Source organism: Zonotrichia albicollis, chromosome 6, assembly GCF_047830755.1.
Source record: "Zonotrichia albicollis isolate bZonAlb1 chromosome 6, bZonAlb1.hap1, whole genome shotgun sequence".
Taxonomy (NCBI): Eukaryota; Metazoa; Chordata; class Aves; order Passeriformes; family Passerellidae; genus Zonotrichia; species Zonotrichia albicollis.
Genome location: NC_133824.1, coordinates 62413827 through 62436779, shown reverse-complemented (window position 1 = coordinate 62436779; position 22953 = coordinate 62413827). Strand labels below are relative to the sequence as shown.

Sequence of the window (22953 nt, the reverse complement as noted above, 5' to 3'; positions counted from 1 at the left end):
TCTGAATTTTTTAATTCTTACCATTCAAGAACGGGTTTATAATCCTAATCTTTCAAATCTAGAATTATTTGGAGAAGTTTTTAGGAATCCCGTTCCCTTGGAGTGCCAGCTGGGGGAGGTTTAGTTTGGATTTTGGGAAAATTTCTCCATGGAAAGGGGGTTTGGCACAGGGCACTGATGGAGTGCCCATCCCTGCAGGGATCTGGGATGGCTTCCTTACCTTGTTCTTGCCATTCTGGAATTATTTTACTCTTACATTAGTGTTGAACACTTTGGAGTCATTCTAAACTTGCGATTCTAGAATTAATTAATCTGAATTTTTTAATTCTTACCATTCAAGAATGGTTCATAGCACTAATCCTTCAAATCTATAATTATTTTATTCTGTAAATCTCAGGGTTTTTTTCTCTCAATCTTAGAGTTACTTTATCCTATTATTTCAGCCCTACACTGATTTTACCTTATTCTTGCATTTCTAGAGTGATTTCTCACCTTCTTCTTGTCATTACAGAATGCTTTTTAACGTGCAGTTTTTCAAACCTAGTATTCACTTATTTTTTATGTTACTCCCGCGGCTCCCGGCTGATTTCCGTGTGTTTTCCCTGCATTTCCAGAGCTATTTTCCCTTTTTATCCCAATCCCGAAGGATTCCGCTGCCCCTTCCCGCCCTCCCCTCACGCCTTGGCCCCGCCCCTCCCGGCGCCGCCCAATCAGAGCGCGGTGCGGCTGCGGCGGCTGCGCGGCCCCCCCGCGCGCGGCGGAAGCGCCGAGTAGTTGATTGACGGCTCCTCCCACCAATGGCGAGGCGGCGGTCGCCGCAGCGGCGGCCAATGGGGAGCGGCGACGTGTGCGCGCGGGGCGGCGGCGGCGCGCGCGCGCTGGGAGCGGGAGCGGCGGCGGCGGCGGCGGCGGGAGCGGCGGAGCGGGGCCGCCGCCGCCGGGACGATGCGGCTGCGCGTCTACAAGCGCAAGGTGCTGCTGCTGGCGCTGGCGCTGGCTCTCTGCGCCCTGGCGCTCTGGGGCACCGGCGGCGGCGGGCGGCGGCGGCAGCAGCAGCTGCAGCAGCAGCAGCAGCAGCAGCGGGGCGGTCCCGGTAGCACCGGGGAGCCGCCGCGGGTCAGCGAGCCCCCGCCGGCGGTACCGCGCCGCCCCGCCGCCAACGCGTCGGTCGCCGTGGCGGCGGAGGAGCTGTCCGAGAACGCGACGCTGAGTTACCGCTCGCTCGTGTACCGCCTGAACTTCGACCAGCCGGTGCGGAACGCCGGGCGCTTCCCGGCGCGGCCCGACGTGGTGCTCGTGGTGCAGGTGCACGACCGCGCCGAGCACCTGCGGCTGCTGCTCGAGTCGCTGCGGCGGGCGCCGGGCGTGGAGAACGTGCTGCTGGTGCTGAGCCACGACCTGTGGGCCGAGGAGCTGAACCGGCTGGCGGCCCGCGTGGACTTCTGCCCGGTGCTGCAGGTGTTCTTCCCGTTCAGCATCCAGCTGTACCCGCGCGAGTTCCCGGGCCACGACCCCCGCGACTGCCCCCGCGACGTGGGCAAGGCGGCGGCGCTGCGGCTGGGCTGCATCAACGCCGAGTTCCCGGACTCGTTCGGGCACTACCGCGAGGCGCGCTTCGCGCAGACCAAGCACCACTGGTGGTGGAAGCTGCACTTCGTGTGGGAGCGCGTGCGGGCGCTGCGGGAGCACGCGGGGCCCGTGCTGTTCCTGGAGGAGGATCATTACCTGGCGCCCGACTTCTACCACGTCCTCAAGCGGCTCTGGGCGCTGCGCCAGCGGGAGTGCCCCGAGTGCCAGCTCGTGTCGCTGGGCACCTACAGCCCCGTGCGGGGCGGCTTCGCCGGCCGCGCCGACAAGGTGGAGATGAAGACGTGGAAGTCCACGGAGCACAACATGGGCATGGCCTTCGGCAGAGACACCTACCAGAAACTCATCGAGTGCACGGACGCCTTCTGCACCTACGATGACTACAACTGGGACTGGACTCTGCAGCACTTGACTGTCTCTTGTCTTCCAAAGTTCTGGAAAGTGCTGGTTCCCGAAATCCCCAGGATTTTTCACACGGGGGACTGTGGCATGCACCACAAGAAATCCTGCAGACCGTCCACCCAGAGTGCCAAAATCGACTCTCTCTTGAACAGCAACCAACAGTACCTGTTTCCCGAGGCGATGAGTGTCAGTAAAAGGTACTCCATGGCTCCCCTGTCCCCTCACGTCAAGAACGGAGGCTGGGGAGACATCAGGGACCACGAACTCTGTAAGAGCTACCGCAGACTCCAGTGAGGACCCTCCTCGCAGCGCCTTTTCTCCTTGACTTGTCCCATTGTGTCCTTTCCAGGCACACACACGTGTATAAACAGCATTTATGAGTTGGTTTCTGCTTTAATATGAATAAACATTCTTGTTAAAGGTGTCCCAAAATAGTAATCTCTCATGTTTGGCAACCACGTTTTGGAAACGGGTGACGTGCTGCAGCCCCTACGCAAAAAGTGACCTGCTGCTGTGTTTGCTGGGAGGAGGAGGAGGAGGAGGAGAACACTTTTAAGTGCATCTTTTTTGGTGCTTCAAAGCTCTGGTGGTGCCTGGGGTCCCACCCGGGGTCATCTCACGCCCGATCCCCGAGTCCCGGTTCGGTTGCGCCGTGTCGATGAATATATGAAGGATATGAAATGAAAATAAATCTCATTGTTTTTACTACGATGTAGATAAATATATGATTTTTTTAGTTCTGCCGAAATAAAAAAAAAATGCCGTTGTTTTGTAAGCCTAGAGAAGTTGTTGATTGTCAGCAAAAAGATGATGTCACCTCGTGTTCCTGAAAAGCCAGGGTGGGAAGGAGGGGGGAGTTTCTCTTCTTTAATCCCAGGGGCTGGACACGTGCCATCACTCCTTCCAGCAGTGTGCATTTAACTTCATTAAGTTTTTAATGATACTCATTAATTGAGGCAGAAAAGAGTAGCAAATTGGTGGACAACACCTCTTTTGTTTGGATTTTTTTTTTAAAAAAGTTGTTTCAAACGATCTGTGTGAAAAATGAAAACTGCTGCAGTGTGGTGGGAAGGGGCTGAGCTGGGGCCACCGAGCCATCTGTGAACGCTCCAGCAGCTTCAGCGCCACTCCTGTGAACTCAGCTGTGGCAGAATCACCTCAGCAGCTTTTGTGGAACACAGAAATATGTCAGAGAAGGAAAATGCTGTTTTTTTCTTTGTCCAGGGGTTATTTAACCACAGTTGTGCGAGGTAACTGCTCCGTGTTCTGTTCCGCTGGGTCAGGCTGGAGCTGTGCTGGTGCCTCACCCTCTCCCAAAAACTGAGGGGTTCAGCTGAGCCCAGCAAGGCAGGGAGGGCAGGACACGTGTCTGAAAACTCTGAAACCACACGGCCACGCTGAAATGTGACAGAGGCAAAATTAACTCTCCTCTAAAGCACCTCTCAAACAAAAGCAGAGGTTGGTTCAGCAGCAGAGAGAAAGGGGAACAGGAAGTTTATTATTAGATGTGTTCTCCTGGTTATTCTGCTTTAGGGAGGTGAGAAATGCTGACACTTGAGGGAAACTGAGAAAAACAAATCTAATCTGGCTAAAGAGAATCCATTTCAGCAGTTGTAAATACTTCAGAGCAGACATGCACCCAGAGGATGTTCTTGTGCAATGGAATTTGTTCAGCTGGGGGATATCTGGGTGCTGCAGATCTGAGGCACAGAACTAGGATGGAATACAGGGTATAAATGTTGATTATTTCTAGGAGACTAATTAGAACTTCTCTGGGTAATTAGAAATTTCATTTGATTGCTAAGAATCACTGTGAGTCTAATCCTGCAGTTATCACAAAATGAAAGGTTTGGAAAATGATGACTACTGCTCAATTCCCGAGGGAGCCATTAGGCTGAGGATATATACAAATAATCCGTGAAACGTGCGAAGAGAATAAAAAATTTATGTAAACAATAAAGATACATTTTTTTTTCCAGGAGCTCACCTCCAACTGCAACTTTTCTTACAAGTAAAATTATTGCAACAAATTGGGGAATTGATAAACTGTTAACAATGGGAAGTTTTGGTGTTGCAACAGTTTCAGTGGGAACCCACGGCCTCCGTGTCACCCACCAGTACGTGGGAGTCAGAACAAGCATCAAACAGGAGAAGGAAATGCTAAAACAATGAAAATAATCCAGCTGACAGAGCAGGGAGCAGCGTGTGTTGATCATGGAGGATGCGCTCGCTGCCATTCTGGGGGTTCACCTGCAGGATGGGGGACCCTGCCCAATCTCCATCCCCATGGGAGTCAGAACAAGCATCAAACAAGAGAAGGAAATGCTAAAACAATGAAAATAATCCAGCTCATAGAGCAGGGAGCAGCATGTGGTGATCATGGAGGATGCACTCACTGCCATTCTGGGGGTTCACCTGCAGGATGGGGGACCCTGCATTATCTCCGTCCCCATGGGAGTCAGAACAAGCATCAAACAAGAGAAGGAAATGCTAAAACAATGAAATCAATCCGGCTGATAAAGCAGGGAGCTGTGGAAGTGCACAAGGCGGTGACAAAAATGATTTGTCAAGCAGGATGCGCTCGCTGCCGTCCTGGGGGTTCACCTCTCTCAGGATGGGGGATCCTGCTCCCTGCCCATCTCCATGGGAGTCAGAACAAGCATCAAAAAAGGAAGGAAGTTCGAAAACAATGAAATCAATCCAGCTGACAGAGCAGGGAGCTGTGGAAGCGCACAGGGCAGCGTGTGTGATGATCGCGCAGGACGCGCTCGCTGCCGTCCTGGGGGTTCACCTCCCTCAGGATCGGGCTCCCAGGCCCAGCCCCATCCCCATGGGAGTCAGAACAAGCATCAAAAAAGGAAGGAAGTTCTAAAACAATGAAATCGGTCCAGCTGACAGAGCAGGGAGCTGTGGAAGCGCACAGGGCAGCGTGTGCTGATCGTGCAGGATGCGCTTGCTGCCCTTCTCAGGGCTCACCTCCCTCAGGATGGGGCACTGCCCCAGCCCCATCCCCGTGGGAATCAGAACAAGCAGCAAACAAGAGAATTCAATGATAAAACAAATAAATCAGTCCAGCTCATAGAGCAGGGAGCTGTGGAACTGCACAGGGCAGCGTGTGCGGTGATGGCACAGGACGCGCTCGCTGCCGTTCTCAGGGCTCACCTCCCTCAGGATCGGGCTCCCAGGCCCAGCCCCATCCCCGTGGGAGTCAGAACAAGCAGCAAACAAGAGAATTCAATGATAAAACAAATAAATCAATCCAGCTCATAGAGCAGGGAGCTGTGGAAGTGCAGGGGGCAGCGTGTGCGGTGATCGCGCAGGACGCGCTCGCTGCCGTTCTCAGGGCTCACCTCCCTCAGGATGGGGCACTGCCCCAGCCCCATCCCCGTGGGAGTCAGAACAAGCATCAAACAAGAGAATTCAATGATAAATAAATCAGTCCAGCTCATAGAGCAGGGAGCTGTGGAACTGCACAGGGCAGCGTGTGCGGTGATGGCACAGGATGCGCTCGCTGCCGTCCTGGGGGTTCACCTCCCTCAGGATGGGGCCCCCAGCCCCAGCCCCAGCCCCATCCCCATCCCCGTCCCCCTGCCGCTCTCCTGCCCCTGCTCCCGGGGCTGTGGCCGCGCCTCCTGCTGCAGCAGCGCTTTCTAAATCGGGCTGGGCTCCCGCAGGCCCGCCGGGAAGGGCTGAGCTGGAGGCAGGAGGCTGAGCCTGCGAACAATGGGGTGAAGCACAGCCGGCTGCCGCTCCCATTGTTCCCGGGCCCGCAGCACCTCCCTCGGCTGCAGGACACTTTGTTTCTGCCTTTGTTTCGGGGCACTTGCTCTCGCTCTGTCCGGCCAGGGCTCCCTCTGAGCTGCCAAGTGTTCCTTGTCCATCACGTTCCTGTGGCTGTCAAGGAAATAAATGAATTATTTCATAGCTGGAACAAACTGTGCACACAAAGACAGGACAGATTTGTTTCTCCAAGAGCTCAGCTCCACTGGGACAGTGGAAAGTGTCCCTTTGGAAGCAGATGATGCTTAAGGTTCCAAATCGGGCTGAGATTCCATGATTCTCCTTCCAGAAGCCCAGTGAGTGAGCGCTGAGGTTTTCCTGCTCTGTGTGTGGGAATGAGGGGCAGGGAGTTGTTCTGTTCCCCAGCGTTTCCTGCTTTCCACTCCCCACACCCAGCCTGATCCCTGATCCCAAATCCCCAAATCCCAGCGGCCACAAATCAGCCAGGGGATCTCAACTCTTGCTGTAAGGTTGGAGCTTTGCAATGAGAGAAATTCCTGGCCTGGGGGCTAATTTGGGAATTGCAGTTTGCCTCAGGAGAGGAGGAACTGGGAAAGGTGCTGTGCTGTCCAACCATTTCCCCATTCCTGGGAGTTTTGGCAAAAAACTGCTGGGAATTCACAGGTGCTGTCAGTGGAGAGTCAGGACAGGGATCCATCCAAGAGCAGCTGGTTCATGGATCCAGAGACTGAGTCCCTTTCTCACACCCCCAAACCACAGGAAATTTGGGAAACACCAGGGAGTCCTTTCCAAACTGGACAGTTCTCCCACAGGAACGGGATCATGAGCTCAAGGGACCCTCAGGAATCACCAGCTCTGTGTTGGGGTTTGTATCAATGGGATGGGACTGCTGGGATGTGGTTTTTGAGTTCTATTGTGTATTTATTTTATTTTTATTTTATTTTTATTTTATTTCATTTATTTTATTTCATTTCAGTCTTATGATATGGCTGAGATAATTGTTTACAATGAGTTTATGTCTTGTTAGTAATAGTAGTAGTAGTAGTTAAAGATTTTTCTGTTACAGAACATTTTAAAAACTTTCTAGCCAGTAACATACTAAACATATTTTTCTACAATCTTAAAATCTACCTTAACCAAATCTAAAACTCAAACTATTACTTCATATCCTTACTTACTACACTATTGTAACTTTTCTACTCTCAAACTTTATAACTAACTCTAAATTTCTCCTCTTTCTATTTTTAAAACCTGCTTTCACAACTTTCTAAAAGCCTCCTTACCTTTACTCTATTTCCCACAAACTCCACTCCTGGCCCCACACAGGAGCAGGACTGGGATGATTTAAGAGGTCCCAAAGGGACTCATCTGCTCTCCAGCATTTAGAATTCCATGTTTTGTGTCCAGCCCAGAGCAGCTGTGAAAGCTGAGCTGGATCAGTGTCTTTGGGAAGCTGCTCAGGCTCCAGCCCAGTTCCAGAGGTCAGGAGCTTCCTCTGAACTTGCCTCCCAACAACCCAGTTACACATTAACCCCAGCCCAGGGCCACAGCAGGGACCTGCTTCTTCCTGCTTTTCATCCTCCCTTTAGGAAGAGTTCCATCTGAATTTTGGATGCAGTGCCTACCCAGAAATCCCAGGGAACGTGGGGGGTTTGCCTCCTCACATTTTCCTCCTCACGAAATGAACGTTTGAATTTCTTATCTGCCCATCCATTTTGCCAAGGGAGGACAATTTAATCCCTGTCCTAGGCAGAGGAGGGAGAGCCCGAATGAGGCCTCAGACTACAAGGATTGAATTTGAGACCAGTGTTTAAGATTAATAGCCTCATGTTTAATTATCTACACAACAGGAACCCACCAAGTATTCCAACACATGGACTGAATAAAGATGAGGCAGGATTCTTCCCAGACAAAACCCTCCAGGATTTCTCTACCTGTACAAGGCTGAGTGGGTGAGCTATTCCTGCAAGGAAAAATCACTTTTTTAAATGTCTGGATCACAGTTCTGCACCTTCCAAATGAAACAGAGGAGGTTTCAATCCTTTGGTGACGTGAAATGGCACGAACACAAGTTTTACTTCTGAAAACTGACATTTACACTTGCAAACAACCCCAGGCCTGGGCTTTCCCTGCTGCCCCAGGACAAAACAGGAACCAAGCTGTCTCAGTGGGATTTGATAGGATCTTGCAGAGGAACATAAATCAGCCTGTGCTGCTCCTGGGGCCTTACCTCCACCCTGATTTGAATTCTGTCCTCAGTAGCATCCAGCACTTCAATTAATGGCTGCCTTTCCAGGGCTGATTGGGAGCAAGGGGAAGGGCATAAAGCAGTGCCTAGAAATCCATCAACACTCTCCTCACTGACAAACAATCTCTCCTAAAGAAAAAAGAGAGAAAACAGCAGGTTATGTTCCTTTTGTGATAAATTTCAGGGGTATTTGGGGCTAAAAACTCCCTGCAAACAAAGCCAGGACAGCAATTCCCAAGTTTCTCAGCACACTCAAGTCTTGACAGAGAAATTCTGCGCCAGACATTCAAAGAATGAGGTGAAATTAATTAAAACCAGCGCTTTGCTAATTTTGCTTGAAAGCGCAAATCTGCATGGTATCAAATATAAAGGAAATATTATTTCTGTCTCTGGATGGGTGACTCTCTGTGAGAAATGCTCTGTCCCAGGCTGTTCCTCCCCCCTCAGGTGCGTGGTCAGACTGGTGAGGTATTACAGCGACTTTAGACGGTCACTGTGATGAGAGAAGGACAAGAATCTTGTTTCTTGATCAGAAGGCTGATTTATTGATATAAGACATATAATACATTATAACTATACTAAAAGGAAGAAAAAGAGAGGTTGCAGAGAGCAGCTATGCCAAGAATAGAATAGAAAGAAGGAATAACAAAGTTCTTTGCCCAGGGAATCTGTCCCTGAGCTGCTCCTGTGATTGGCCTTTAATGGTACACAAGGAAGATGAGCCAATCACAGGGACACCTGCTACATTTCACAACAGCTGATAACAATTGTTTACATTCTTCTTCTGGGGCCCTTTGCTTCCCAGAAGAAGGAGAAATCCCAAAGAAAGGATTTCTATGAAGAAATGTCTGCGACAGTGAGGGTTTGTCTCCTGCTGCCTGCAGGAAGCACAAACCCTCCCAGCCCTCCTCGCAGAGGCCCTGCAGGATCCCCACTCCCGGATCAGATCTGGAGCACTCGGGGCTGGATCCATTTCACACCCGGCTGCTCTGATCTCCCTGCACACAAGGCAGGTGGAAAAAACCCAACCAAATAAAGGAGGAGAGGGATGCACAGGCAGAGACACAGCCTGGGGCGTGTTTTCAGGCTCTTCACAAACAACCTCAAACGTGTGGCTACAGGTTGAGAGATTGAAATCAGTCACAGGTAATTAAAGGTGCTCAAATATATCCTGGAGGGGCTGTTGGATAGGAACTGCAGAGCTTCCCTGTCCTTGTGTTATTCACACATCGGCTGTGCAGGCTGAGGGGAAGGACAGACAAAATAAAATGGTCTGACCTGAACGAGCAGCTTAGGTTCTGGGAATTAACTTCCTTATTTAATTGGAAATAACAGGGACAAGTTGCAAACCTTCCACATGAAGTCACACTTTTAAATTTCTCGGTCCAGTTCAACCTTCCTGTCAGTCCAATGAAAGTTAAATTCAATTATCGCTGACATCTCTCAGACCAAGAGGCAAAAAGGCAATTCTGCACATTTTTGGCCCCCTGTGGATGGAGCCTTATGCACAGCCAGATGTCACATTGTGTCTGAGGTACAAAATTTAACTGTTATCTTGGAAAAAAAAAAAACAAACCAGGACTGGAAAAATCAGCCAGAGTCCTATTTTTTCCACTAGTTAAATTAGAAACCACAATATGGAAAGTCATAACACACAAACTGTTGGCTTTCCAAGGCAGAGCACTGGATTCATTTTCTATCCAGCAAGATTACAATCCAGGCAAGGAGCCAGTGCTGGATGCTGGGATGGTTTGGGGAGAGATTACAGGCAGCAGCAGAGCTGCCCTGCCTGAAAAGCCTCTCAGAACATCCCTGCTCTGCATTTCTGCATGCAAAGCCTAAAAACTCTCATTCCCTGGTGCTGCATCCTCTGCTGCCTGCAGAGAGGGATGTGCCAGAGCTCCAGGCTGGCTCCAGGGAAGGGGTCAGAGCACAGAGCACAGCAAAGGCTGCAAACACAAAATCTGGGCAGCACCAGAATCCCACAGGCTCCTGAACTCCATCCCTGGGCAGCCCAGCAGGAGAATTCCCAGCTCTGCCCTGGAAAAATCAAATTTTTCTCCCAGCAGAAAAATGCAAGTCAGGGAATCACAGCACGGTTTGGTTGGAGGGAGCCTCACAGCTCATCCATCCCATTCCTACCCCTGCCATGGGATATTTCAGGAGCTTTCATTGCCTCCCACTAGACCAGCCTGCACCAAGTCCCATCCTACTTTTCCTCCATAAAATGAGGAAAATCATCTCTTTTCCCTCTGAATCTGCCCCTGGCACCCGTGGCTGTGTGAGGAACACCCTCTCCCCCTCAGAGCAATCAGGACTTTGCCATTGGGCCACAAACGCCCTGAATCTTTCTGCAGAATTTCCTCCTGATTAAAGAAAAATAATTTGTTTTCTTCACCGAAAATACAGTTAAAAAACAAAAACTGAATGGGAGGTCTATTATCAGGAGAGGTTCCACTATTCCAGAGGGTGCTGGCACTGCCCAGGGAATCCGCACAGCCCCAGAGCTGCAGGAGCTGCCAGGGATGCCCAGGGTGGGATTTTGGGGGTCTGGGCAGGGCAGGAGCTGCCCTGGATGATCCCTGTGATTCCATAATGATTTCATAATTCTGTGATTAATCAGTGCTTCAAATGAGGATAAAAAGGAACCCCTGTGCTGCTGCTCTGTTAATCCTGACTCACTGCACAAACCAATTGTACCAAGTTTCCCCTGGCCCAGCACTGAATTCCCAGCAGTATTTACCATTTTATCCAATTGTACCAAATTTCCCCCAGCCCAGCACTGAATTCCCAGCAGTATTTACCATTTTATCCAATTGTACCAAATTTCCCCCAGCCCAGCACTGAATTCCCAGCAGTATTTACCATTTTATCCAATTTTTCCAAGTTTCCCCCGGCCCAGCACTGAATTCCCAGCAGTATTTACCATTTTATCCAATTGCACCAAATTTCCCCCAGCCCAGCACTGAATTCCCAGCAGTATTTACCATTTTATCCAATTGCACCAAGTTTCCCCCAGCCCAGCACTGAATTCCCAATAGTATTTACCATTTTATCCAATTTTACCAAGTTTCCCCCAGCCCAGCACTGAATTCCCAGCAGTATTTACCATTTTATCCAATTTTACCAAGTTTCCCCCAGCCCAGCACTGAATTCCCAGCAGTATTTACCATTTTATCCAATTGTACCAAGTTTCCCCCAGCCCAGCACTGAATTCCCAGCAGTATTTACCATTTTATCCAATTGTACCAAATTTCCCCCAGCCCAGCACTGAATTCCCAGCAGTATTTACCATTTTATCCAATTTTACCAAGTTTCCCCCAGCCCAGCACTGAATTCCCAGCAGTATTTACCATTTTATCCAATTTTACAAATTTCCCCCAGCCCAGCACTGAATTCCCAGCAGTATTTACCATTTTATCCAACTGCACCAAGTTTCCCCCAGCCCAGCACTGAATTCCCAGCAGTATTTACCGTTTTATCCAATTTAACCAAATTTCCCCCAGCCCAGCACTGAATTCCCATAAGTATTTACCATTTTCTCCAATTTTACCAAGTTTCCCCCGGCCCAGCACTGAATTCCCAGCAGTATTTACCATTTTATCCAATTTTACAAGTTTCCCCCAGCCCAGCACTGAATTCCCAATAGTATTTACCATTTTATCCAATTTTACAAATTTCCCCCAGCCCAGCACTGAATTCCCAGCAGTATTTACCATTTTATCCAATTTTACCAAGTTTCCCCCAGCCCAGCACTGAATTCCCAGCAGTATTTACCATTTTATCCAATTGTACCAAATTTCCCCCAGCCCAGCACTGAATTCCCAGCAGTATTTACCATTTTATCCAATTGCACCAAATTTCCCCCAGCCCAGCACTGAATTCCCAGCAGTATTTACCATTTTATCCAATTGCACCAAATTTCCCCCAGCCCAGCACTGAATTCCCAGCAGTATTTACCATTTTATCCAATTGTACCAAGTTTCCCCCAGCCCAGCACTGAATTCCCAGCAATATTTACCATTTTATCCAATTTTACCAAATTTCCCCCAGCCCAGCACTGAATTCCCAGCAGTATTTACCATTTTATCCAATTTTACCAAATTTCCCCCAGCCCAGCACTGAATTCCCAGCAGTATTTACCATTTTATCCAATTGCACCAAATTTCCCCCAGCACAGCACTGAATTCCCAGCAGTATTTACCATTTTATCCAATTGTACCAAATTTCCCCCGGCCCAGCACTGAATTCCCAGCAGTATTTAACATTTTATCCAATTTTACAAATTTCCCCCAGCCCAGCACTGAATTCCCAGCAGTATTTCCCATTTTTTCCCATCCCTACCCCACGGCTGCCATAAATCAGGCCCTGGGGTGTGTTTGTTGTCAGCAAGGTGATTCTCATTAGCCTGCTCCACCAGGCACTGGAATTCAGACTTTGCATTCACCGAGGCATTTCTATTGCTGCAGATGTTATCAGAGCACAGACCTTGGGAAAAAATGATCCAGGAATTTATTCCAAAGCCTGCTCTGCCTCCCAAGCCAGAGCAAACAGAGGACAACCATCTGCAGCTGATTTCAATGACCCTGTAAAATAATTCTTCAATTGAAGCCGTTTATTTTCTGGTATTTATGATGCTCTCTTAGCAACTTTGAATTTAATTTGTTTTTCCCTGCACACGCTGTCATCTGCTGTTTGGAACACATTCATTCTTCCCTGTGACTAAACTGAGACCAAATTAACATAAACCTTAGCAGGATGGCTTTGGTTTCTGGAACATTCATCGTTCAAAGCCGTCCCTGTGTCTCCCAGCACCGGGAGCTCCCCTTGCCCCCAGCTCTCAGATGGGCTCATTCTGCTTCCATTTCTCACATTGGAGACACTTTCCATCCAGAGTCACCTCCCACACAGCCTGCAAGCTTGAAAAGCAGGACAGATTTCAGGCTTAAATTATTTTGGTGGTTCCTGGAATGAGAAGATCAGGGAATCTCAGAATGGGTTGGGTTGGGAGGGGAATTAAATCCCATCCAGTTCCAACCCTTCCACTGTCCCAGGCTGCTCCAAACCCATCCAAGCTGGCCTTGGGCACTTCCAGGGATGGGGCAGCCACAACTTCTCTCATCCAAACCCAACAACTGATGCCAATATGGGAAAGGACCTGGATTTCCTGAGCTCTGCATTTGTGGGATCCCAGCATGGACCAGCTCTGAGGGCTGAGAATTTGAACCTCAAAGTTTTGGTACTGAAATGAAAACTTTTCTGAGGTGCTCATGACTGCAAAGATGCTCTGATGAGCTTCATCAGCAGGTTAATAACATTTCCTGACATAACTGTTTTGTGTAGTCATGGTATTCCCAAAATGCAGCTACCAATTAAAGACTATTCAGAAATTAGTTTGTTTTATAGCAGAAGCAAACTAATTATGGTCCTTAATGTAGCTTGGGAAAGGGATTACCTTGAAAAATGTGAAATAATAAGTTTGTTGTGTTCTCCTTCTTTGTCCTTCTCTGACCTCCCAAAAAACTTGCCAAGAGTCTCAAAATGCTGAGCACAGAATTAACTGAACCAAAAATAAACTCTTGGAGGATTACATTCAACAGCCCCAGTTTGCAGCAGCATCTTCTTAGAAGTAACCCCTGACTATCACAAAAAGTCTTTATAGGAGCTTGGAAATGGAAAATTATAACTCCAAATAGCCTGGAAATGAGAGCAAAGCAGCTCTCCAGGATGGATTTCTCCATGAAAGGTGGGAAAGGTTTAAAACAGCCACGTCTGGCAGTCCCAACACGGCCCTCAAGGCCTCATGCTTGGCTGACTCAACAACCAAGGAACACTTTCATCCACAAGAGTCCAAACTCTGAGCTCAGTGAGGACAAGGACAGCCCAGCATGGCCCAAGGGGGCACTTCCAGCCCTTGGGGGGAATTACAGTCCATGGGGGCATTTCCAGTCCATGGGGGCATTTCCAGGCCTTGGGGGCATTTCCAGGCCTTGGGGACACTTCCAGTCCTTGGCCTTTTCCACATGTACCAAGGGCAACAGAACTTTGGCACCTCCAGCTCCACAAAAGTGATGTAGGGAAATGTAGATGGGATATTGGGAACTGGGATTCCTGGCTGTGAGGGTGGGCAGGCCCTGGCACAGGTGCCCAGAGCAGCCGTGGCTGCCCCTGCATCCCTGGCAGTGCCCAAGGCCAAGCTGGATCAGCCCAGATCACATTACCAGGCCTCAGCCTCTTGTAGGGGCACTTATCCCAAAATCCCAGAATGGTTTGGGTGGGAAGGGACCTTAAACCCCACCCAGTGCCCCCCTGGGACACCTCCCACTGTCCCAATGTCCATCCTGGTCTGGGCACTGCCAGGGATCCAGGGGCAGCCACAGCTGCTCTGGCAATTCCCAATTCCCAATCTCCCATCCATCCCTGCCCTCTGGCACTGGGAGCCATTCCCTGGCTCCTGTCCCTCCATCCCTTGTCCCCAGTCCCTCTCCAGCTCTCCTGGAGCCCCTTCAGGCCCTGCCAGGGGCTCTGAGCTCTCCCTGGAGCCTTCTCCTCTCCAGGGGAACATTCCCAGCTCTCCCAGCCTGGCTCCAGCCCTTGGAGCAGCTCCGTGGCCTCTCTGGACTTGCTCCAACAGCTCCACATTTTTTTTACCAGCTGCTTTCTGAAGGAAAAAGCACCAGGAGCCTCCAAAGGGTCTCCTTCCCAAGGCACTGGTGGCTGTGCCAAGCAGAAAAATCACACCCATGTAGAACATCCTGCATGGAGGCCTCAGCACTCCCAGAAAAGTTAAACAAAATTTCCCTAAGTCTGAGCAATTCCCATTTGGATCCCTCACACACAGCCTAGCTCAGGGCCAGCTCCAACCATGAACTCCTCAGGAATGTTCAATATAATCTTTTTCAGCCTCTAAATGTAAAAAAAAAAAAAAAAACAGAGCAATGCATAGGAAAGCAGAGGAAATATTTCCTCTGTTTTCCTCTGCTCCTGGTGCTCTCTGGAGCCCCAGGGGGGTTTGTGTGAGTTAAATCTGAATATTCTCCACAAGATCTGACAGGGCTTTAGGAAAGGGACGGGCTGGCTGCAGTTCCCTGCCCAGCACGGGGCACCCAGGGGGAACGGCCAGAGCAATGAGCACACATCCTCTGCACAGCCCCACTGCAGGCCCCTGAGCGGGGCAGGAAGGGTGGGATCAGTGGGAATTCCTGCAGGAACCAGGCTCTTTCTAATCCCATGGAAATTAGCAGACACGACCCCAAAACTGCAGAATTCATTCCCTGCCAGTTGTGTTTCACATCTCCAAGGACTGAGCCCGCAGGTCTGAGCAGCTCCAGAAAATTGCTTTTTATTTCTGTTAGGAATCCAGCATTTAACCCCAGCAGGCCACACATTCCCAGACATTCCAAGTGCTTTCCAAAGGCACAATTTCCATAATTGCCCAGCTCCAGCAGTACCAGAAACCGGGACATGTTCTCAGAATCCCTGCCTGGCAGGCGTACAAATTGTATTAATGGTTATTTAACTCCCAACCCTTCTCCTTCGTCATTTTCTCCCCAGGCTGTGTTGTCTAGAAATGAAAGGGAATTCTCTGATTTCCCAAGAGTTTCCCTGCCTGAATTCCCAGGATTGAAGCACAAAGTGTGGAAGGTTATGGAGGATGAACTGCAGTGAAGAGCAATGGGGAGAGCACAGCCCATGGCTGGAATTTTGAGGCAAAAAGCAGAGATTTTGGCACTGGGGAAATCAGGCAGCTTCCTCAGGTTAGGAAATGATTCCCTGGAAAAAATGGGCCTGGAGCAGGATCAGCATTGTGGCCTCTGGTGCAGTGACAAAAGGTGAATTTCAAACCCCTGAAATGTGTGACCCTAAGCTCACAACACTCAAAGTTACGGAATCTTGATTTTTACAGGATTCCTGGTCACCATAACCAGTCATAGAACCAGGAGGATGGAAAAGATCTCTGAGATGATCAGGTCCAAGTGCAGAGTGGAGATTCTTTTTGGCCAAGGAGTGAATTTCCACTGCTCACAGTGCAAGTGCAGGGAGGAGCAGGGCACTGCAGAGATTTCCTGGACACAGGCATTTGCTGGGTGGGAATTCCAAGGGCTCAGCATGTGTGGAAACTGAGCTCCAGAGAGATCCTCTCCCAGCACAGGGACTGCACTGCACAAGGAAAAGCAGCTCCTGAAGTTCTGTTCAAGCATGGATGAGCCCAACCCATTCTTCCACCAGCACATGGGTCAGACCAGCTCCAAGGAGGAACTGGAATTTAATGGGAATGATTTGGGCAGGCACTGAACAGCCACCACGGCATGGAGGGGCAGCCTCTGAATAACCCAGGGAGGAATCTGCTCCATGGACACCACAGCAACCCCAGGCTCCATCAACCTCCCAGAACGGAGCAGAGCAGGAATTCCAGAGCTGTCAAAAACATTGGACAGGGCTTGGAGCAACCTGGGGTAGGGAAAGGTGTCCCTGCCCGTGGAACTGGTTCGGCTTTAAGATCCCTCCCAACCCAAACCATTCCTTGATTCACTTTTGCCAGGCACCATCCTCTGGAGAGAAGAGATGGCCAACAAGCAGATTGGGAGGTGGAGGATAAAATTCCTGCTCCAGGATGATTCCTGCTCCAGGATAAAATTCCTGCTCCAGGATGATTCCTGCTCCAGCATAAGATTCCTGCTCCAGGATAAAATTCCTGCTCCAGGATGAGATTTCTGTTTCAGGATGAGATTTCTGCTCCAGGATGAGATTTCTGCTTCAGGATGAGATTCTGCTCCAGGATAAAATTCCTGCTCCAGGATGAGATTCCTGCTCCAGGATGAGATTCCTGCTCCAGGATGATTCTGCTCTAGGATAAGATTCCTGCTCCAGGATCCTGGATAAAATTCCTGTTCTAGGATAAGATTCCTGCTCCAGGATAAATTCCTGCTCCAGGATAAAATTTCTGTTCCAGGATAAAACTCCTGCTCCAGTATGAAATTCTTGCTCCAGGATAAAACTCCTGCTCCAGGATTCAGGATAAAATTCCTGCTCCAGGATAAGATTCCTGCTCCAGGATGAAATTCCTGCTCCAGGATAAGATTCCTGCTCCAGGATGAAATTCCTGCTCCAGGATGAAAGACTTGCTGCAGGATAAGATCCCTTCTCCAGGATGATTCCTGATCCTGGATAAGATTCCTGCTTTGGGATAAGATTCTTGCTGCAGAATAAAATTCCTGCTCCAGGATAAAACTCCTGCTCCAGGATAAGATTCCTGCTCCAGGATGAGATTCTGCTCCAGGATAAGATTCCTGCTCCAGGATGAGATTCCTGCTCCAGGATGAGATTCTGCTCCGGATGAAATTCCTGCTCCAGGGTAAGATTCCCACTGGCCTCACCCCAAGCTCCCTCCAGGCCCAGCTCTGCTCTCTGCAGTGACTGATGTGGCTCCTTACAGGTCTCAGTGCAAGAACAGCTCTGATTTATAGAACGAGACTCCAGGCAGGAAAAGCCCCAAGGTGGCATCAGACAAATTGAGGGAATCAACACAAGTAGCAGAAAAGCGACCAGGAACAAATGGTCAATGGCCAGAAGGCAGCAAGTAATAGTGGCTCTAATTAAATATTCATTTTTCTCCCTTCACTCTGAGCAGCTCTCAGGCACTTTGGGGAAATAGCAGAGATTTGAAAAAAAGCAAACAGGACAAATGACTTCAGTTTATTTCTCCTGCTCCAATTTGCAGTGTCCAGCAGGACTGGAGGCCAGGAGAATCTCCTGGAGTCTGCTGTGAATGAATGGCCAGGAAGCTGATGAGTAATGCCCAACCTCTTTCTCCTACTCCACCCAAAACATTTTGCAATATGTAATAAAATCACCACATTCAAAGGGTTTTTGTAACTCACAAAGCCAAAACTCTCATTACTGGGTGGCCTTTTAAAACCTTTCAATCACAAAATGTTCCTCCAATTGCAATAACAAATCCATACCCTAAACTTGCAGCCTCCACCGTGTTCACCACCGACCCATGTTCCCAAGTGCCACATCCCCAGGTTTTCTGAGCATTCCCAGGGATGGGGACTCCCCCAGTGCCCTGGGCAGCCTCAGGACCTGCACAGGGAGCAGGCAGGAGTTTACACAGTGGCTTTTTTGACGTGGCAGCAGCAGGCAGTGCCAGATGCCAGCAGAGAACAGCAGCACTGAGTGTTCTGTGGCCCCACTTGCACAGACTTGCAGGCTCCTGCTCGGGTGAAAGCAAAGGAAATGCTCAGCAAACAGCTCAGCGTGGGTGGCTCTCCATAAATTCATCATCTTTGAGATTTCCCCGAAATGATCAGCTCCTCCTTCACAGGAATTGCTGCTGTAAAAGGTGTGGGGCTGCTAAATGGCAAACTCCACGTGGTTTCAGCTGCACAAACACTAATTGGATAAATATCTCTCAAAACCATGCACGAGGCATTTCTGGTTGGAGAAATGGAGCAACGGAGCTGCCCCAAGCCAAGTCCATCCCTGTGGATGTGCCTGAAGCCTGCCAGCTTCCTGGACGTGCAATCCCACTGCACGTGAGCCAGACTGCAGAGCATTTTATTGCTCTCAGCTCCAGCCAAACTCCAAATCCCATGGCTGGAAGGTTGCACAAGAGCTGGGCAGCTTTAATCCCTGCTCATGAGAAACTGTCTGCAAGTCTGAGCTCACAGAGGAACGTGGCTCTGCACAGAACTCCTGTGAGTGGTTCTGGTCAAACAGTGTCACAAGGTGGGCATCCCTTTGGGGACACTGGATGCAGTGTCCCACCACAGAAGCATCACTGCCCAACAACCCATCAAATAGAAAATACTAAATTAGAGTCACATTCAGACAGAGCAGGTGAAGATTTGCCCCAGCAAAGCAGGACAGGTCACAGCTGCTGCTGGCTGCTCTGCTCTGCTTGAACTGCTGGGGGTTCCTGTGGCTGTAAATGGGAATTCTGTCCCAAAACACAGACACTGGGACACTTCTCTACACTTCATGACGGTGTGTGTAAGCCTGGTGGATCATAAAGAGCCTTCTTTGTGTGAACAGGCTGCACGAGCAGTTTTCAGGGCATTAAAAGTGAGCACTAAGGACATGGAGGACACAGGCACCGTTTTCATTCATCACCAGAATTTCCCTTGGACAAAAACGTGTATGTGAGGGAGAAGTCATTCCAATTCCAAGGGGGACGGTGTCAGCTCCATCCACGGTGTGACCTTGTGCAAGGCTCGCACAAATCGGGTCCGGCACTGAGGGAGGAGGCTCCGAGCTGCCCCTGGCACCTCCCCGAGGCAGCGCTGGCAAACAGCACTCAACCCGGGCAGGGGGGAAATACCGAGCTGGGCCTCGCGTCAGGTACGGGAAAAATGCGGATTTTATATGTGGCTTTTCGCAATTATTCAAATGAATATTATGTGTGTGGTGTTAGAAAGTGATGCTGTGTTAATTCTCTTAAATAGTGAGTTAAATATAGTTTTAGGTTTTAACATAAGGTTAAAATAGAAACTGTGCTATGTAGGATACTTTCTTTAAAGAAAGGACTTGCACTGACATAGCAGCCACAGGACACCTGAATCTTTCAGAGAAAGAGAATTTACTGCTCCATTATCAGGAGAAATGAACTTCTTCCTGCCTCAAAGGCGCTGTCAGGATTCAGAGGAAGAAGCTGACACTGCCCAGACAGAATCCTGCGTTTGAATGGAATTTATGCACCATGGATGAGCTGTATGAATATGCAACAGGCTGGTGCTTTTAAGGGTTAATCCTCTGTTATGGAAGCCAGACCCCACCATATGGGGATACTCCTTTCGGGAGGCACATCCTGAAGACGACTAAATCACAACAGTGTATAGAATTGTGACGTAAAAATTTGGAATAGAAACTGGTGACGAGTAAAAATTGGGAATAGAAACTGCTGAGAAAGCTGATAAGTACCCCTATAAATACCTGTGAGCCTCAACTATTGGGGTGCAGTTGGAGGGAAAACTTCCCCCACTGCAGCCAGCACTGTATTGCTCATACTTATTATAATAATTATATATATATAAAATATATTATATATATTGTGAGGTTATTGCTCATAATTATTAATAAATTGATTGCTGCTTGAATACTGGCCTACTCAAGCATCTCATTTATAACACAGGTGACACCCAGGCGTGCCAGCAGCGTTACCTGCAGGGCGGAGGGCTCGGGGCCGAAGCTGAAGCCGTCCCAGAGCCCGGTGCTGCCGGGGGCCTTGGCCAGCCCCACCACGGCGTTGTGGGCAGAGACGCTGACGCTGCTCTCGGGGCTCAGCAGCGCTGCGGAGCGAGGGAAGCGCAGGAACAGGGCGAAGGCAGCGCGCTCGGTGCGGAAGCGGAGGCTGTAGTGGTGCGTGCCCACATGGCCGCGGAGGCTCTGCGGCTCAATGCCGGGCACCAGCAGCAGCAGCGTGACGGACACCTCGTCCTGCCGGGCACGGAACGGAGGGCATGTGGCCGTGTCAATGGCGGGGCCCTCGGTGGGCAGGGCTGCAGCGGGGATGGCCATGGGGGAAGCGGGACCGGGGCAGGGCAGGGCCGGCGGCTCGGTGCGGGATTGTGAGGGGGGATCAGCGGCGGTGAAGGGATCAGAGCGGGGGTCAGTGCTTGGACCAGCCGGGGGTTCAGAGGTTGGATCAATGGGAGGTTCAGCTGGGGGTTCAGCAGGGGAGTCAGCTAAGGGTTCAGAGGTTGGATCAATGGCGGGTTCAGTGGGGGGTTCAGAGGTTGGATCCAGAGCAGATTCAGCAGGAGGTTCAGAGGTTGGATCAGTGGTGGGTTCAGCAGAGGTTTCAGAGGTTGGATCAGGGGCAGGTTCAGAGGTTGGATCAGGGGCAGGTTCAGAGGTTGGATCAGGAGCAGGTTCAGAGGTTGGATCAGTGGCAGGTTCAGCAGAGGTTTCAGAGGTTGGATCAGGGGCAGGTTCAGAGGTTGGATCAGGAGCAGGTTCAGAGGTTGGATCAGGAGCAGGTTCAGAGGTTGGATCAGTGGTGGGTTCAGCAGAGGTTTCAGAGGTTGGATCAGGGGCAGGTTCAGAGGTTGCATCAGTAGCTGATTCAGTAACAGGTTCAGAGGTTGGATCAGTGGCGGGTTCAGAGGTTGGATCAGGAGCAGATTCAGAGGTTGGATCAGTAACAGGTTCAGCAGGGGGTGCAGAGGTTGGATCACTGGCAGATTCAGAGGCTGGATCAGTAGCTGGTTCAGCAGGGAGTGCAGAGGTTGGATCAGTGGAGGGTTCAGTGGGGGGTTCAGCAGGGGAGTCAGCAAAGGGTTCAGAGGTTGGATCAACGAGAGGTTCACCCGAGGGTTCTGTGAGGGAATCACAGAGTGCTTCTAGGGGCGGTTCAGCGAGGGGCTCAGCAGACGGACCAGCGGGAGGATCACAACGTGGGTCAGGGTCAGCCGGGGGCTCGGTGAGCGGATCACCGGGCTCCCCGCCGCCACACGTGTCCCGGGCCGCGCCGCCAGGCCCGAGTTCCGGGGGAGGAGCCGCTCCGCCGCCCGCCTCTGCCGGCCCTGCCCCCGCCTCTGCCTCCGCCGGCCCCTCGGCCTCCTCCAGCCGCTCCCCGGCCGGGCCCGGCGGTTCCCGCGGGCCGGGCGGCAGCACCACGGGCAGCGTGACCTGCAGCTGCCGCTGGGCCCGGTTGAAGGCGGCCCGGCCGCCGCTCTCGTCCACGTCGTAGGGGAGGCGGAGGCGCAGGCGGTAGGCGGGACAGCGCGAGTCCAGGCGCAGCTCCCGCCCGCGGATCTCCAGCTCCGCCTGCTCTGCAGAGCGCAGCAGCGGCAGCTCCACCGTCACCACCAGCTCCCGCGGCACCGGGCTGGGCGCCGAGTCGCGGCAGTGCCGGTAGTCCTGCAGGTCCACGTAGGAGCGGTGGCGGATGCTCCAGCGCGGCGTGGTGGGGCCGGAGGGCGGCGGGGGCGCGGCGGGCGAGGAGGCTCTGGCGGCGGGCGGCGGGGGAGCGGCGGGCGGGAAGGGGAAGGGCGGCAGCGGGGACTCGCCGTCGTCGGGCGGCTTCGGGGCGCCGCCGGGCAGCGGGGAGCGGATGACGGGCGCCTGCGGGATGCCCTTGTAGGAGACCCCTCGCAGGATGGCGGCGTTGTTGCGGTCCAGCCGCACCCCGCACTGGCTCTCCACGGCCTCCAGCGCCGTGTCGCGGAGCAGGCGGCGGAAGCGGGCGCTGCGGGCGGCCAGGCGCAGCGTCGCGGGGTGGAACACCACGTCGTACAGGAGGCGGCGGCGGCCGGCGGGGCGCAGCTCCTCGCGGCCCGGGGCCAGGCTGTAGGGCAGCTCCCAGCGCTGCCCGCCGCGCTCGGGGCGGGCCCGCGGCTCCCCCATCAGCGGGTTGCTGCAGACATTGATGTAGCAGCGGCGGGAGCCCTCCTGGCTCGTCCGCAGCACGAAGCCCGGTGTCGGGTGCACGAAGCGCACCTCCACGCCGCGCTCCCGCTCCAGCGCCGCCACCTCCTCCTCGTACAGCCGCCGCTGCTCGGGGTCGGTGAGCTCGGCCGCGAACTCCGCGAACAGAACGCGGAACTGCTCGTCGCGGAAGGCGCGCCGGAGCCGCTCCGCCTCCTCGGCGCTGAGGTTCAGGTCGTGCAGCCGCTCTGCGCTCGCCATGGCCCCGGCACGGCTCGGTTCGGCCTGGCCGGGAGCGCTGCTGTGGGGATGCCGATCAAGATGGCGGCCGTTGCCGTGGTGACGGTAAACAAGATGGCGGCGCTGGCGCGGCCGTTGCTATGGAGACGGCAAACAGCATGGCGGGCACTCCCTCAGGGCCGAGGCCTCCCCGTCCCGGCCTCGCCTTTCCCCTCCCCTCAGCGGCTTCCAGCCAGCAGCCCTGGCATCAGCAGGGCTGCATTCCCACCCTCATCTCCTCATCCTTCTGCAAAGTCTATGTTCCTCCCCATGTGGAACTCTGAGCTCCACTGCCATCCCCTCACAGAGCAGCTTTAAATCCTCAG

The 22953-nt window shown here is 51.8% G+C and overlaps 2 protein-coding genes across 3 annotated transcripts; one reads left to right on the top strand and one right to left on the bottom strand.

The window, feature by feature from the left end:
* The first annotated feature begins 850 nt into the window (after nt 1-850).
* MGAT2 (alpha-1,6-mannosyl-glycoprotein 2-beta-N-acetylglucosaminyltransferase) lies at nt 851-2700 on the top strand. Its single transcript, XM_005496722.4, has one exon. It carries the CDS (start codon nt 946-948, stop codon nt 2281-2283), a length of 1338 nt encoding a protein of 445 aa, XP_005496779.3. The 5' UTR covers nt 851-945; the 3' UTR covers nt 2284-2700.
* On the bottom strand, nt 2069-22845 carry DNAAF2 (dynein axonemal assembly factor 2). 2 transcript variants are annotated; one of them, XM_074544145.1, is made up of 3 exons: nt 20141-22829; nt 7961-8107; nt 2069-5883 (listed from the first exon to the last, which is right to left on the bottom strand). In XM_074544145.1, the coding sequence occupies exons 1-3, from the start codon at nt 22607-22609 to the stop codon at nt 5425-5427; spliced, it is 3075 nt and encodes a 1024-aa protein (XP_074400246.1). In that variant the 5' UTR covers nt 22610-22829; the 3' UTR covers nt 2069-5424. The 2 variants fall into 2 exon arrangements, with proteins under 2 accessions (XP_074400246.1, XP_074400247.1); XM_074544146.1 differs by lacking the exons at nt 2069-5883; nt 7961-8107 and adding an exon at nt 15305-18194 and having other exon boundaries at nt 20141-22845.
* Between the last annotated feature and the right edge of the window lie 108 nt (nt 22846-22953).

What these genes read in the sequence shown, in the direction of transcription:
- MGAT2 (XM_005496722.4), top strand. Translation starts at nt 946, where the DNA reads ATGCGGCTGCGCGTCTACAAGCGCAAGGTGCTGCTGCTGGCGCTGGCG.
- DNAAF2 (XM_074544145.1), bottom strand. Translation starts at nt 22,609, where the DNA reads ATGGCGAGCGCAGAGCGGCTGCACGACCTGAACCTCAGCGCCGAGGAG. An exon ending in CCGAGCCCTCCGCCCTGCAG is followed by an intron (nt 8,108 to 20,140) that starts GTAACGCTGCTG and finishes TTTTTTCTTTAG; the next exon opens with GAGAGATTGTTTGTCAGTGA. An exon ending in GAATTCAAATCAGGGTGGAG is followed by an intron (nt 5,884 to 7,960) that starts GTAAGGCCCCAG and finishes TTTCCTTGACAG; the next exon opens with CCACAGGAACGTGATGGACA.